Below are 17,470 nucleotides of genomic sequence, written 5' to 3'. Positions count from 1 at the left end.
GTGGAAAACAATTGGTTGAACTGAGTCATTCTTAAATCTTCTGACCTTTTCTAAATATTTCAAGTGAATTTTGGCTACACCATCATTGAGATTCAGAAATGTCGGTATAAGAGCAACATATTGAATAACATGATGATTTAAAACACTTATCTTTTATTTGAAATCTACAGATTCATGAGGTTGGAAGAGATTTTAAAGGTCACCTTTTTCAAGCCTCTAGTATTATAATGGAGGCCCAAATAGGTAAAGTGGCTTATCTGAAGCCAAAAGATGAGAAATATCAGAAATAATCCTAGAGACCAGGCTTCTAACTTCTGGATTACTGTTTTCTCTACACTATAAAAGTATTTTCTGAATGAAAACACAGTTACACCATTTTTAAAAATTTCAATTTCATTCTAAACCCCTGTGCTGAATGTCAAAGCATCAAAGAATTTCTCCTTTCTTTAATGAAATAGGGAATTATTTTCTTGAGACTATCAGAAGTCGTATAATGCCATTTGCTCCTATGAAATATATCCTACTATTTGCAATAGTAGATTGGAATTTAGTAGAGAGTTGGAGGTTATAGATTTAACACATATTGAGCATCTAAAGAATGCCAGCAATTGCCCTACAGCATTGTAATATGCCGTAGTTACATTAAAACCATGTGTATACAAAGATAGATATGTAAATGAATTAAATGAATTATTTTAGAAAAATTTTTAATTAGCACCTTGAGGGATTTCAGGACACTGACAATTTTGATGAGAAAAAAAGCTAAAACTTTCACTAAGAAAAGTGAACGAATAGAAGAAAGGTTATTATTTTGTTCCTTTAATTAAAAGTGAGTAAGAAACTCACTTAGAACAAGACTGAACAAGACTGTACCAGATATTCAACAAGACTGTACCAGATTTTCAACGAAAAAGTCTGTACTAAAATGGTACCACCCCAATTTTTTCATAATCTGATCACTCACATTAGTTTATTTTGGCACCAAGATCAAAATGATGGCATCTGTAGGATTTTGCTACTGGTTGATTAGTTTCCCTGGTCTGTTATTCTAAGAGGGCAGAACTATGTCTCCCTTGTTTCTTGTTCATCATTGTAATTTCCAGTGCTACAGTGCCTGTCAGTTAGTAGGTGTTTAATAAATGTGTTGAGGAAAGGAATGAACCAATAACAATTACAATTCTAGGGAATCATATAACAAATGAATAGAAGTTTTAATAATAAAAACTGTGTGTGTGTATATATATATATATAACTAATGATATTAGTTAATAATACGGTAGTCATAACTATATTATTAGTTGTATATAGCATTACATATCATCAGTTACATATATAGCTATTAGATTGTATATACATAATTACATATATAGCTATATATAATGAACTATATTATATGTAACTAATGGTATTAGTTAATAGTAGTTACAACAGTTAGTAATTGTAACTGAATAAATATATTCATTTCATTTTATATATATGTATAATCAAGCTGAATTCCATGTCTGCTAAAACAAGATTAAGATAATAATTTTCATTTATATTATGAACACAAAAGTGTGCTATGTAGCCTTTAGATACTGTATAAGATTGATTCATGTTAGTCTGGATTAGCTTAAGTATGGCCTCCTGGGTAGTTAAACTAGATACCAGTTTAAAAACAAAGGATTCAGTTTTACTCCAATATATCAGATGACTGTGGATGAATTTCCAACGAATATTTCTATGGTTAGTTTTCTCAATTGCCCCAGTTTAGTTAAATTCATTTAGAAAATATGTATTTTTCCATGACTATATGCAAGATACTGTTTTAGGTACAGGAAATAGAAATATAAGGAACATATGGCTCTTGCCCTCCAAGAGTTTCACTTGACAGATTCCCTAATGAGGAGTGTTCAGGAATATATAGAACATCAAAGGAACGAGAAACTGGAAAAATCTTTGAAGTCAATAGGACAATTGAGTAATATCAAAATAGGACAAAAATTATGACTGAAAGTATGACACAGTTCAACTGGCTGGAATACATAAATATATTAATGCTCTTTGGCTTTAATTATAAATTACACAGTTTTAAAGACTACGTTAGAGTTCAAACAAAAAGGTTATGTATCTTATTAGAAATACCGTGTACCATTTGAATATTAATTGATATTCTATTTGAAACAGGTGTGGCTGCTGACCGAATAGCAATTCAGTCTAAGGGTCGATACACGGCCAATCTATCCCCTCAGAATTTGATCTCTTGCTGTGCCAAGAACCGTCATGGGTGCAATAGTGGAAGCATCGATAGGGCTTGGTGGTACCTGAGAAAACGTGGGTAAATAGCTGCTCAACATGTGTTTCTAGGATTTTTATGAGTGGTTCATTGTGTTAGAAAAAGGAAAATAATTAATCCCAAGATTTTTACAAAAAAGTACTTAAAAATATATATACTACAGCTACATGAATATAAATATTATGCTACATTTAAATATATACTATATTTGTTATGTATTGAGATTAGAAGCTATTAGAAACACTTGAGGAATGTATACGTTTCTAGCTAAATTAATATGAATTTTAGTTTTGAAGACTCAAGTAAATATTTTTTTCTTGTTGCTCTGAGCTAAGTGAGTCCCCACAGACAGAATAAAGTAATCACGGTTGCTGATCTCTCTGCTGTGCTTTTCAGTTAACAGATTGAGGAATAGATAATATCAGGTAAAATTAGGCTAAAAATAAGAATAATAATATAAGGAAATAATCTACAGTTGTTTCAACTCATCAGTATGGTTCATTGTCTCCACTCCATTTGATGAAAAATGGGAAGCTGCATTTCCTCACTTTCAGGTAGGCTGATACCCATATAACATCCTTGTGTCCGCTCTAAGAGCTGATCTACTAAAAAGCTGAGTTATTCAGCTAAGGAAGCTGCAGCTGATAAACAGTGGTGTCTGTATGTACCGCTCACCTGCTCTTCATCATCCACTCAGTGCTCTGGGTCTGCTATAGGACCAGTTAGATGCTATAGAAAATAGTGGATGTCAGAGTTTGATGGGTTGCAATAAATTGCTTTAAATTTTTTCATATGTTTTGCCTAAAATGTGGTACTTTGAATAGCCAACTTGGGCTGATACTTTCCTTGTGTACTAGTGCTGTATTATGATAAAAAAAAAAACCAGCCCTTTAATAGCTTGAAAATGTAAATTATCATTGAGACCCAACTAAATCTCATTGTATTGGACTGCTTGGGATGCTGTAACAAAATTCCGTAGACTGAGGGGCTTCAACAGCAAACACTGATGTTTTGGAGGCTGCAAAATCCAGGACCAGGCTGATCTGGTTCTTGGTGAGGGCTCTCTTTCTGGCTTTCAGATGGACACCTTCTCACAGTGTCCTCACATGATGAAAGAGAGCTCTGGTTTCTTCCTTTTCTTATAAGGTCACTAATCACATCTATGATGGCCCTACCCTCATAACATCCTTTAAAGTTAATTATCTCCCGAAGGCCTACCTCCAAATATCATTACATTGGGTATAAGTGCTTCAACATATGAATTTTAATGTGACACCATTCAGTCCACAGCACTCATCATTTAATACAAATGTAATGCATTTAATGCAATATTTTTTAGGTTGTTTGAGTGTTTTCAATGGTTTTGGTTTTGTCATGTTCTGTCCTCAGTTTCTCATACTGTGTTGGAAACTATTACATTTTCATGAACCAATCCTAGTGGATACTTCTATGGTCATTTCAGCATAGAGTATCTACAATGCCATTACCATGATTTTATTTCCCTTACAATTTACCTTTTTATTCAATATTATCATGTTTGAATTGGTGCCAAATAATTTGTGCTTTGCTATGTTTAGTTTCAAAATAGAAATCAAAATCATTTTCTCTTTCATATAATACATGTCTGATAGTTTTCTACTTTATTAACTTCTAATATTATATTAATATTATACTATTTTCCCCCAAAGTACCACAAGCTACAGATATATAATAGTTTGTATTATGTGAACATATCTATAACTTAATAAAATTATAAAAATACAAAAACAAAACAAAATAAAAGCTTTAAAGCTACAGCTTACATAATTTTAATATTCCATCTGGGAGTAGTCAGATTCAATGTCTTGTTTATATTAAATTTAGCTCTTCCAAATTATAATTATATATACAGGTTGAATGGGGTCCTTTCCCTATTAATATTACCACATACTTAATATTGACAACCACTTTTTATCTTCAGGAAATTCTATACTACAGATAGAATTATTTATTAAAAATTGATCAAACAAGATTTTAAAAATTATAATGAAGAAATAAGAGGAGGGTAGGGAAGAGTATAATGTCACTGAGCTTCTGTGTTGGAGCCAGTCAGTATTTTGAAAATTATGCATGTAAGTAACCAGAATAATTTATGAATGTTTAATTCAGTAAGATTAAATATAAACAGGATATTATAACATTCTCCTAAATATTACCTTTGCTTCTTTGCTTATTCCTTATAGACTGGTATCCCATGCATGCTATCCACTTTTCAAAGACCAAAATGCCAACAATGGATGTGCCATGGCAAGCAGGTCTGATGGGCGAGGAAAACGGCATGCCACAAAGCCATGTCCCAACAACATAGAAAAATCTAACAGGATCTACCAATGTTCTCCTCCATACAGAGTCTCTTCCAGTGTAAGTATAAATGTCAAGAATCAAGAATAGTTGACTTTCTCAAACGTATATAGCTCTGCTGTAGCTAAAACAATTTAAAAACTACTTAAAACTATCATATTCTAAAATAAATGTTATATTTTCAAGTATAATTTTTAATACTTTTAAGGACTTTCGATTTGGGTATGATGTCTTATCTTTGTAATATTAGCAGGGTAAAGAATTGGCTGAAATTAAAAAAAGTCTAAGGAAATAGGGTTTTAAAATTATGTTTCATAATATCTGTATATAAATATATTTGAACCTGACAATTAAAAGCTAAGTTAAACACTGCTTTACTGACTTTTTTGTGTTATTAGCTCATTTTATCAATCCTTTGCCTCACTCAACAAAATAATTTAAGAGGACATGGGTCTGATATAAAAAAGACTCCCTTGGATTCTAATTTGTCTGTTAAAAGCCTAGGCAAATTTACTTCATCATATCAGTGTTCCCCAAGCCTGCTCGTTTTCAGAATCTGTGAATCTCCAGTCCTCCTAATTATCTCCAGAGTACAATTCAGTGTTCTAACCATAGCACACTGGCCTTTCATGAGTTGGTTTTGACGTACTACTTTTATACACTCATGTCCTGCCAGCATCCGCCACTCTACCCAGCCATAATGCTCCTAATATATAAAACTAGTCTCTGTTTCCCAGGTACACCATGCTCTGTTATACTTTTCCACTTAGCTAGGTGATAATTCCTCTGATGCAAATGGTTATCAAGTCTTTCCATCTAGAATGCCAAACAAATGTCAGGTAAAAACTTCATATCTGTGAAATTTTCCTTGATTTCCATGCAGAATTAATTTCCCTTTTATGTTTGCAACAATAACACTTTGTGCTTGTCTCTACAATGGATCTTATTATATAATAATGAAATTAGTAGTGTCATTCAACCAAAATGTAAATAACTTGAGTATAGGTTCAGGGTCAATATTTGTTCCTGTCATAGTTTCTGGCATGTACTTTGTGCTCAAAGGCACAGAAAAATGGATGAAATAGTGCCCTGCCTCCCTACAGAGGGCTGCATTATACATTAGGAGACATCATAGAAATATTTGTACTAAGGTTACTGAGACATCTAACTAAACAATCATTTGGGATAGCTCTTGTGAGAAAAAAATTAGAGGTACTATTAATCTCCACTAATTAAATACTGTTTTAACTTACCTTGTTTAGTTTTTTCTTTATAATCATGAAAGGCTATTGTATTTTCTCTCCACTCCAAATTTACTGTTGAGTGATAAGTGTCATTAAAACAAATGGGTGCATCTCATCTTTAACAATTTCATTAATGTAGTGTAATATACGTGAGTTTGCCAAAGTACGATTGAGAGTAGATTGCAAACACTTAACATTGTACACCAGTCAATAGGTTTAGTATGCTCTGATAACAATGATATTGCTCATTCATGTTTTTCCATCCAGGAAACTGAGATAATGAAAGAAATCATGCAAAACGGACCAGTTCAAGGTGAGCTTGGATGAAATACGTTTTTTTCTTATTCATTCCTTTAATAAACAACATTACATTGAGCTCATGTAATAGGAGTTTAATAAAAGAAAGAAAACTTTTACTTAAAGAGTATCCAAAAGGCTTCAACAGTTCTAAAATGAGTGCAGTTATGAGAAGTATGCTTACCTATATCTTAATTAGCTGCCATTTTATTTTCAGAAGATAGACTCATTTATAAATTGAACTCTTAAATATTAATGACGCATTTGATGAATGACTCCGAAGTTTTTCCAAAATGATCATGGACCAACAGAAAGTCCAACATGAAATGCCAACTGACTAATTTGTAATGAAGCTTACTTTATTTATTCAGTTATATTTAAGAATCATACATACAGTTTTCTTATCTTCAGTTTAAGTGGATTAGGTCGTGGATTGAAAAAATTGAGGATTAATATTTTCCTTCTATTAACTCAAAATAAATCGAGTAAACCAGTGTAATTTTACATTTTACAAAAGGTTTTCAATTTTGATCAATTTTGTAAATGTTTTATTTAGAGTAACAGTAAATAATGAAATCATATAGTTACTTGTACATTGCCTTTGATTTATCTCATCTCTTGTAATAATTTATTCTGCTTGCCTGTTGAATTTTTATTTTGCATCAATGGCCTGAATAAGGGTAAATTCACAGAGTGTATTCCCTGTGTAAACATTGGCTTGAAGTGCATGGAAGAATCAATCCAACGAAGCCTAAAATGAAAATTTAGGTTGTGAATACTGAAGGGCCTGGAATATATTATCAATGCAGTGGAATAAAAAATAGGCCAAAATTTAATGTAAAACATTTGGTACATACTTAAGGAACCGTTGCCAATTTTAATTTTTCTGAATACTGATCTAGTTAGTATTGGTTAAATATATATAGGCAGGAATCATGGATTTTATAATTGTGTTGGATGAATTTTTATTGATCATTATTACCACTTAGCATTTATTGAGAAACCACAGCCTACATAAACATGTCCTAAATTTAATTTTTAAAAATTATGGGACATTACCCAAAACCTGAAACAAATGAAGAGAAATTTTCTGTTCCCCCTTACAGCTGTGTAATTTGTTGGTCATTTGAAGAATGAGGGAATTAATCTCTAATTTCAATGCATGCTCCATTAAGTGGTGCTTGTGTGACAAATTTAAAAGATCACAGGCATTTAGAGTCAAGGTTACGCTAAAATATTCCAAATTTGGCATTTGCTATTTAAATAACTTTGGGCAATTTACTTAACCTTTCAGAATCTTCAAGTCATTGTATTATTGTTTCAAGTGTTTTTTTTCCTTTTTCCCCTCTCTCTCTCCCTCTTTTTTTAATCAAACAATTTTGAATTGTAATTATTTAAAATTGAGAAAATTTAAATACTTTAGGTTTATTTTATGGCTATTACTGAAATGCTCATAATTTTCACAGAATGAATCAAAAATAAAGGCGTAACATTTCAAAGCAATAAAACAAAAATGCAAGTTATTCAACATTCTTTTAACAAAGGTTTCTTGAGAACCTGCTTCCCGCCAGCCTAAGCCAGGAGCAAGAGATGAGCAACAACCAAGCCTCTCATCCGTGTTATAATTCTGTATCATGAGTTTGCTGTAGTTTTCCAAAAGTAAAATTGCATGATCATAACTTACATAGTTATATATTCATGAATTTATCAAGCCTGTTTGGTATCAGAAACTTCAGAAAGAAGCCACCTTTCAGGTAATTAGGATGGCTTCTCATCCTTTTTCTTTAGTTGGCAGTGTTTTTCAGGAATAATGAGTATATTTTATTCATGATGCTTAGAGGAAAGTTGAATCATAAGACCTAGAAGAGTCAATGGTTCTACAGAAAAGAAAAGCTAGTAGCAATATCTTCACATTTTTATAAAGGGATAGAATGCTGGTTGACTCTTCTTGCTATAAATGTTACATGATTGCCTGCTTGTTATTGCCTGGTCTGGCATACAGCATTTCCCCTGTCTCAGTACGAAAGAGCGTAAAAGCCAACAGAACCCTGAATGAATAACTTTGTGTACATTCTTCTAAAATCTGTAGGATTAAAAGTAAGTATAGGTGATGGATAGAGAACAAAAGCAGAGATCTCCATAGAGTACAGTTACATTCATTCTTAAAACCCTATAGGAATGTGTTTTAGAGTAGATAAAGAAGTTTTAACCTCTTTTGCGACTATTTGTACAGCATCAGAAAAGGCATGGAACATTAAAAAATGAAACAAAAACAGGAACATTGAAAAGTTATATTTAACTTTGGAGTATAAGCTTTTTAAAAGGATCTGTCAAACACTAGTTACCTTACTTCCTGTTTTATTTAAAATGCTTGTCAAATTAAGACAAGTATTGTACACAGTTGTCAAGCTATACATATGTAATCTCAATTAAAACTTTTTAAATTCATATCTTCTACAAGAGAAGTTTAAAGTCTTCACCCCGAATTGCCAAAGCCCTTCAACAAAGCAGCACACAATAGAGAGATGAAATAATCTAGGTGAGGGAATGAAGGAGAGCTTTCTAAAGTATGAGCTCTACTTTTTAAAGTGTATAACATTGCTTATCTCTCCAGAGCTGGGAGGATGAAATCTGTCAAAGTTTTATTTTGGCAGGAGTTTGCTTTTTTATTCCAACTCACAAAAGAAATGTTTGTATTTACTTATGAGGATTAACGACAATTGCTTTAAGCCCAGTTTGCTAGGCTCTGCTAGCCTAATTGGGGTTTTAAGAGGCTTGTGGTAAAGCACAAGGTTAACGGAGAAATAGTAATCACTGAGCAGGTATAGTGTACTTTTGTCGCAAGGGCTTACTTTTTGGTAGTAGTGTATCTGTTGATTAAGACTAGATGGTGTTTTAAAAGCATAATGTGTACTTAATATTCTAAAGAGCTAAAAGTTGTTTTTATAGGATGACAAAAAATACTGCAACTAATTAAATTAAGTAGGAAAGAAAATTAGGCTGAATTGCACAGCCCCTTCTTAGATTCAGCTCCTTGCAATTTACCCATTGGTTGTTCCGTGAAATTTTCTGGTGGTTTTTAAAGACGGTATTTTAATACTGTGCCATTTGTTCTGTTGGATTTTATTTTAGCCATAATGCAAGTCCGTGAGGATTTCTTCCATTATAAGACAGGGATATACAGGCATGTTACCAGCACAAACAAAGAGTCAGAAAAATATCGAAAGCTTCAGACACATGCAGTCAAACTTACTGGGTAAGGCAATTTAAAAAATTCATTTAATTCTTTTGGTAAATGAAACTGAAAATAAGAATATGCAGTGTTTTAAATGCTAGAATCCCCTTTGTAGGAGAGATTGTGATACAAATGAAAAACGATCTAAACCTTGCCACTGTTTAGTCATTATTTTAAAGTCCAGTAAAAGGCTAACTCAGCATTCTGGGAAAAAATGATCATTTCCTGTCTCTCACTTCTTGTGACTATGTCCTTAATAATCTGTTCTAAGGGCAAGGAAAATATATTATTGAAATAATTCTACATGTGGCATAATCAAGGGAAGAGAGCAAATCCAAGGCGTATTATGGCTTGGGGAGATGGTTTTGAATAGAATTGCAAATAGCAAAGATTAAGCAGGAAGAGAAGTAAGGTCACCTATAATTCAATTAAGGTTATTTTATATTTATGTGAGAATTGTAGAAATTAGATTGATCAATTTTTAAAGTAAAATATATTAATCTATGCAACGGCAAGAAGGAAGTTCAAAATTTGGTGGTGGCATTTCAAGAGTAATTTTATAAATAGGCTGTACTCTGAAAGACAGTGTAGTTATGAGACCACTTTCCCAGTGTCGTCTCAATTTTATTCTGACTAAAACATCTCGTAATGTCTCACTGTAATCCAAATGAAATGCTACAAAGTTTTCTTTTCCATCTAAAACTCTCAGTCTTCTCATATTGCATATTATGGTAAATAACTTCATTCCCATTGAACATGTCTTTAATGACTGAATTTTATTGAGCCTACACAAAGCAACCTCACCTACAATCAGATCGTTATCTTCTCCTTACTGATCTTTGAAACACCTTTCAGTTCTAAGCTATGTAGACAAGCTATCTTGTGTGATGCCTCCTTAATCGTTGTTTCAGTTACAAAAGTATCACATTTCTCTGAATCTAAGACAATAATAATTTTGTGACTTATGTTGATTTCATGAATGTGAAAATACATGTATCTTAGGATCGAAGAATGTGATGTTTCATGTTAATGTAGGATACTGAATCTACAAATTGGAAAAAGTGTAATGTGCGTGTGTGTGTGTGTGTGTGTGTGTATTTATAAATGTTTTCACCATTCCTAGATAATAACTTCTGTTGAAATCTTGGAGTATTTTTAATGAATCTCCTAGATATATAACTATTGAGAAACAAAGAAAGAAAGAAGAAAGGAAAGAAGGAAGGAAGGAAGGGAGGAAGGAAGGAAGGAAGGAAGGAAGGAAGGAAGGAAGGAAGGAAGGAAGGAAGGAAGGAAGGAAGGAAGGAAGGGAAGGAAGGAAGAAAAAAGATTTTACAGAAAAACAAGATAATGCAGTACTTCAAATTTTTTGAAAAGGAAAATTTTGCTAATGTTTTCACTAGCAGTATATAAAAATGCCAGTTTCTCAACATTCTTTTAAACACTAGGTTTCAAAGAAACACTTTTCCATTATAATAGGGTTATAAAACTGAAGAGTTTTAATTACTCAGCATCACTTGTCTTTAGAAGCCTATGGTAGCTTCCTATTACCCTACTTTTTAAGGTTATATGGAACAAGGTGCTTGCCTTAATTTTTAAAAAATGTGTCATTTTTAATAAAATGAAGATATACTCTCTACTAAAATTAACAACTTAAAAAGAAGATAGTAAAAAAATACCAAATCAGGCCAGGTGTGGTGGCTCATGCTTGTAATCTCATCACTTTGGGAGGCCAAGGTGAGTGGATTGCTTGAGGCCAGGCATTTAAGACAAGCCTGGCCAACATGGTGAAACCCCATTTCTATAAAAAAATACAAAAATTAGCTGGGCATGGTGATAGATGACTGTAATCTCAGCTACTCAGGAGGCTGAGGCACGAGAATTGCTTGAACCCTAGAAGTGGAGGTTGCAATGAGCTTAAATCTGCATTCTAGTCTGGGCAACAGAGTGAGACTCTGTCTCAAAAAAAAATCCCAAATTATGTCATATTAATGCTCAGGTAAGTCTTTTCTTTCTCTCTCTGTTAGTGAAAAGTTTGACAAAAATAGAAAGACAATATAGGATATGGCATTTAAAAATATTGCTATTCAGGCTAACTTTACGTGAATTTAATAAAATTCAATAAAATGAGATATTTTTGATTCTTCAACAAAGGATACGCTCTAGTCTAAATCTCTCTTCATTTATTTTAGACTCCAGGCCCTCTTAGCTATTCAAGGACATGAAGAAGCAATTTTTCCTTTTTCTTCTCTACAATCATTTTTTTAAATTAATTAATTAATTTATTTATTTATTTTATAATTTATTTATTATTATTATACTTTAAGTTGTAGGGTACATGTGCATAACGTGCAGGTTTGTTACATATGTATACTTGTGCCATGTTGCTGTGCTGCACCCATCAACTCGTCATTTACATCAGGTATAACTCCCAATGCAATCCCTCCTCCCTCCCCCCTCCCCATGATAGGCCCCGGTGTGTGATGTTCCCCTTCCCGAGTCCAAGTGATCTCATTGTTCAGTTCCCACCTATGAGTGAGAACATGCGGTGTTTGGTTTTCTGTTCTTGTGATAGTTTACTAAGAATGATGGATTCCAGCTGCATCCAAGTCCCTACAAAGGACTCAAACTCATCCTTTTTTATGGCTGCATAGTATTCCATGGTGTATATGTGCCACATTTTCTTAATCCAATCTGTCACTGATGGACATTTGGGTTGATTCCAAGTCTTTGCTATTGTGAATAGTGCTGCAATAAACATACGTGTGCATGTGTCTTTATAGCAGCATAATTTATAATCCTTTGGGTATATACCCAGTAATGGGATGGCTGGGTCATATGGTACATCTAGTTCTAGATCCTTGAGGAATCGCCATACTGTTTTCCATAATGGTTGAACTAGTTTACAATCCCACCAACAGTGTAAAAGTGTTCCTATTTCTCCACATCCTCTCCAGCACCTGTTGTTTCCTGACTTTTTAATGATTGCCATTCTAACTGGTGTGAGATGGTATCTCATTGTGGTTTTGATTTGCATTTCTCTGATGGCCAGTGATGATGAGCATGTTTTCATGTGTCTGTTGGCTGTATGAATGTCTTCTTTTGAGAAATGTCTGTTCATATCCTTTGCCCACTTTTTGATGGGGTTGTTTGTTTTTTTCTTGTAAATTTGTGTGAGTTCTTTGTAGGTTCTGGATATTAGCCCTTTGTCAGATGAGTAGATTGCAAAAATTTTCTCCCATTCTGTAGGTTGCCTGTTCACTCTGATGGTAGTTTCTTTTGCTGTGCAGAAGCTCTTTAGTTTAATGAGATCCCATTTGTCAATTTTGGCTTTTGCTGCCATTGCTTTTGGTGTTTTAGACATGAAGTCTTTGCCCATGCCTATGTCCTGAATGGTACTACCTAGGTTTTCCTCTAGGATTTTTATGGTATTAGGTCTAACATTTAAGTCTCTAATCCATCTTGAATTAATTTTCGTATAAGGAGTAAGGAAAGGATCCAGTTTCAGCTTTCTACTTATGGCTAGCCAATTTTCCCAGCACCATTTATTAAATAGGGAATCCTTTCCCTATTTCTTGTTTCTCTCAGGTTTGTCAAAGATCAAATGGCTGTAGATGTGTGGTATTATTTCTGAGGACTCTGTTCTGTTCCATTGGTCTATATCTCTGTTTTGGTACCAGTACCATGCTGTTTTGGTTACTGTAGCCTTGTAGTATAGTTTGAAGTCAGGTAGCGTGATGCCTCCAGCTTTGTTCTTTTGACTTAGGATTGTCTTGGAGATGCGGGCTCTTTTTTGGTTCCATATGAACTTTAAAGCAGTTTTTTCCAATTCTGTGAAGAAAGTAATTGGTAGCTTGATGGGGATGGCATTGAATCTATAAATTACCTTGGGCAGTATGGCCATTTTCACGATATTGATTCTTCCTATCCATGAGCATGGTATGTTCTTCCATTTGTTTGTGTCCTCTTTTATTTCACTGAGCAGTGGTTTGTAGTTCTCCTTGAAGAGGTCCTTTACATCCTTTGTAAGTTGGATTCCTAGGTATTTGATTCTCTTTGAAGCAATTGTGAATGGAAGTTCATTCCTGATTTGGCTCTCTGTTTGTCTGTTCCTGGTGTATAAGAATGCTTGTGATTTTTGCACATTAATTTTGTATCCTGAGACTTTGCTGAAGTTGCTTATCAGCTTAAGGAGATTTTGGGCTGAGACAATGGGGTTTTCTAAATATACAATCATGTCATCTGCAAAGAGGGACAATTTGACTTCTTCTTTTCCTAACTGAATACCCTTGATTTCTTTCTCTTGCCTGATTGCCCTAGTCAGAACTTCCAACACTATGTTGAATAGGAGTGGTGAGAGAGGGCATCCCTGTCTTGTGCCAGTTTTCAAAGGGAATTTTTCCAGTTTTTGCCCATTCAGTATGATATTGGCTGTGGGTTTGTCATAAATAGCTCTTATTATTTGGAGGTACGTTCCATCAATACCGAATTTATTGAGCGTTTTTAGCATGAAGGGCTGTTGAATTTTGTCAAAAGCCTTTTCTGCATCTATTGAGATAATCATGTGGTTCTTGTCTTTGGTTCTGTTTATATGCTGGATTATGTTTATTGATTTGCGAATGTTGAACCAGCCTTGCATCCCAGGGATGAAGCCCACTTGATCATGGTGGATAAGCTTTTTGATGTGTTGCTGAATCCGGTGTGCCAGTATTTTATTGAGGATTTTTGCATCGATGTTCATCAGGGATATTGGTCTAAAATTCTCTTTTTTTGTTGTGTCTCTGCCAGGCTTTGGTATCAGGATGATGTTGGCCTCATAAAATGAGTTAGGGAGGATTCCCTCTTTTTCTATTGATTGGAATAGTTTCAGAAGGAATGGTACCAACTCCTCCTTGTACCTCTGGTAGAATTCAGCTGTGAATCCATCTGGTCCTGGACTTTTTTTGGTTGGTAGGCTATTAATTATTGCCTCAATTTCAGAGCCTGCTATTGGTCTATTCAGGGATTCAACTTATTCCTGGTTTAGTCTTGGAAGAGTGTAATTGTCCAGGAAATTATCCATTTCTTCTAGTTTTTCCAGTTTATTTGTGTAGAGGTGTTTATAGTATTCTCTGATGGTAGTTTGTATTTCTGTGGGGTCGGTGGTGATATCCCCTTTATCATTTTTAATTGCGTCGATTTGATTCTTCTCTCTTTTCTTCTTTATTAGTCTTGCTAGTGGTCTGTCAATTTTGTTGATCTTTTCAAAAAACCAACTCCTGGATTCATTGATTTTTTGGAGGGTTTTTTGTGTCTCTATCTCCTTCAGTTCTGCTCTGATCTTAGTTATTTCTTGCCTTCTGCTAGCTTTCGAATGTGTTTGCTCTTGCTTCTCTAGTTCTTTTAATTGCGATGTTAGAGTGTCAATTTTAGATCTTTCCAGCTTTCTCTTGTGGGCATTTAGTGCTATAAATTTCCCTCTACACACTGCTTTAAATGTGTCCCAGAGATTCTGGTATGTTGTATCTTTGTTCTCATTGGTTTCAAAGAACATCTTTATTTCTGCCTTCATTTCGTTATGTACCCAGTAGTCATTCAGGAGCAGGTTGTTCAGTTTCCATGTAGTTGAGCGGTTTTGATTGAGTTTCTTAGTCCTGAGTTCTAGTTTGATTGCACTGTGGTCTGAGAGACAGTTTGTTATAATTTCTGTTCTTGTACATTTGCTGAGGAGTGCTTTACTTCCAATTACGTGGTCGATTTTGGAGTAAGTACGATGTGGTGCTGAGAAGAATGTATATTCTGTTGATTTGGGGTGGAGAGTTCTATAGATGTCTATTAGGTCTGCTTGCTGCAGAGATGAGTTCAATTCCTGGATATCCTTGTTAACTTTCTGTCTCGTTGATCTGTCTAATGTTGACAGTGGAGTGTTGAAGTCTCCCATTATTATTGTATGGGAGTCTAAGTCTCTTTGTAAGTCTCTAAGGACTTGCTTGATGAATCTGGGTGCTCCTGTATTGGGTGCATATATATTTAGGATAGTTAGCTCTTCCTGTTGAATTGATCCCTTTACCATTATGTAATGGCCTTCTTTGTCTCTTTTGATCTTTGATGGTTTAAAGTCTGTTTTATCAGAGACTAGTATTGCAACCCCTGCTTTTTTTTGTTCTCCATTTGCTTGGTAAATCTTCCTCCATCCCTTTATTTTGAGCCTATGTATGTCTCTGCGTGTGAGATGGGTCTCCTGAATACAGCAGACTGATGGGTCTTGACTCTTTATCCAGTTTGCTAGTCTGTGTCTTTTAATTGGAGCATTTAGTCCATTTACATTTAAGGTTAAGATTGTTATGTGTGAACTTGATCCTGCCATTATGATATTAACTGGTTATTTTGCTCGTTAGTTGATGCAGTTTCTTCCTAGCCTCTATGGTCTTTACATTTTGGCATGTTTTTGCAATGGCTGGTACCGGTTGTTCCTTTCCATGTTTAGTGCTTCCTTCAGGGTCTCTTGTAAGGCAGGCCTAGTGGTGACAAAATCTCTAAGCATTTGCTTATCTGTAAAGGATTTTATTTCTCCTTCACTTATGAAACTTAGTTTGGCTGGATATGAAATTCTGGGTTTAAAATTCTTTTCTTTAAGAATGTTGAATATTGGCCCCCACTCTCTTCTGGCTTGGAGAGTTTCTGCCGAGAGATCTGCTGTTAGTCTGATGGGCTTCCCTTTGTGGGTAACCCGACCTTTCTCTCTGGCTGCCCTTAAGATTTTTTCCTTCATTTCAACTTTGGTGAATCTGGCAATTATGTGTCTTGGAGTTGCTCTTCTCGAGGAGTATCTTTGTGGCGTTCTCTGTATTTCCTGGATTTGAATGTTGGCCTGCCCTACTAGGTTGGGGAAGTTCTCCTGGATGCTATCCTGAAGAGTGTTTTCCAACTTGGTTCCATTTTCCCCCTCACTTTCAGGCACCCCAATCAGACGTAGATTTGGTCTTTTTACATAATCCCATACTTCTTGCAGGCTTTGTTCATTTCTTTTTCTTCTTTTTTCTTTTGGTTTCTCTTCTCGCTTCATTTCATTCATTTGATCCTCAATTGCTGATACTCTTTCTTCCAGTTGATCGAGTCGGTTACTGAAGCTTGTGCATTTGTCACGTATTTCTCGTGTCATGGTTTTCATCTCTTTCATTTCGTTTAGGACCTTCTCTGCATTAATTACTCTATCCATCAATTCTTCCACTTTTTTTTCAAGATTTTTAGTTTCTTTGCGCTGGGTACGTAATTCCTCCTTTAGCTCTGAGAAATTTGATGGACTGAAGCCTTCTTCTCTCATCTCGTCAAAGTCATTCTCCGTCCAGCTTTGATCCGTTGCTGGCGATGAGCTGCGCTCCTTTGCCGGGGGAGATGCGCTCTTATTTTTTGAATTTCCAGCTTTTCTGCCCTGCTTTTTCCCCATCTTTGTGGTTTTATCTGCCTCTGGTCTTTGATGATGGTGATGTACTGATGGGGTTTTGGTGTAGGTGTCCTTCCTGTTTGATAGTTTTCCTTCTAACAGTCAGGACCCTCAGCTGTAGGTCTGTTGGAGATTGCTTGAGGTCCACTCCAGACCCTGTTTGCCTGGGTATCAGCAGCAGAGGCTGCAGAAGATAGAATATTTCTGAACAGCGAGTGTACCTGTCTGATTCTTGCTTTGGAAGCTTCCTCTCAGGGGTGTACTCCTCTCTGTGAGGTGTGAGGTGTCATACTGCCCCTAGTGGGGGATGTCTCCCAGTTAGGCTACTCAGGGGTTAGGGACCCACTTGAGCAGGGAGTCTGTCCCTTCTCAGATCTCAACCTCCGTGTTGGGAGATCCACTGCTCTCTTCAAAGCTGTCAGACAGAGTCGTTTGCGTCTGCAGAGGTGTCTGCTGCGTTTGTTTAGTTTACTGTGCCCTGTCCCCAGAGGTGGAGTCTACAGAGACAGGCAGGTTTCCTTGAGCTGCTGTGAGCTCCACCCAGTTCGAGCTTCCCAGCAGCTTTGTTTACCTACTTAAGCCTCAGCAATGGCGGGCGCCCCTCCCCCAGCCTCGCTGCTGCCTTGCCGGTAGATCACAGACTGCTGCGCTAGCAATGA

The 17,470-nt window shown here is 35.3% G+C and overlaps 1 protein-coding gene across 1 annotated transcript in view; it reads left to right on the top strand.

Moving 5' to 3' along the window:
- Positions 1–17,470, top strand: part of LOC105490829 (tubulointerstitial nephritis antigen) — a 90,515-nt gene that overhangs the window by 37,972 nt on the left and 35,073 nt on the right. Inside the window, 4 exon segments of the mRNA XM_011756769.3 lie at positions 2,167–2,317; positions 4,498–4,675; positions 6,127–6,172; positions 9,289–9,412. Of these exon segments, the coding sequence (XP_011755071.2) occupies positions 2,167–2,317; positions 4,498–4,675; positions 6,127–6,172; positions 9,289–9,412 (499 nt within the window).

Source organism: Macaca nemestrina, chromosome 5, assembly GCF_043159975.1.
Source record: "Macaca nemestrina isolate mMacNem1 chromosome 5, mMacNem.hap1, whole genome shotgun sequence".
Classification (NCBI taxonomy): Eukaryota; Metazoa; Chordata; class Mammalia; order Primates; family Cercopithecidae; genus Macaca; species Macaca nemestrina.
Note: the sequence above shows the minus strand (reverse complement) of the source record. Positions and strands in the feature narration are given on the sequence as shown.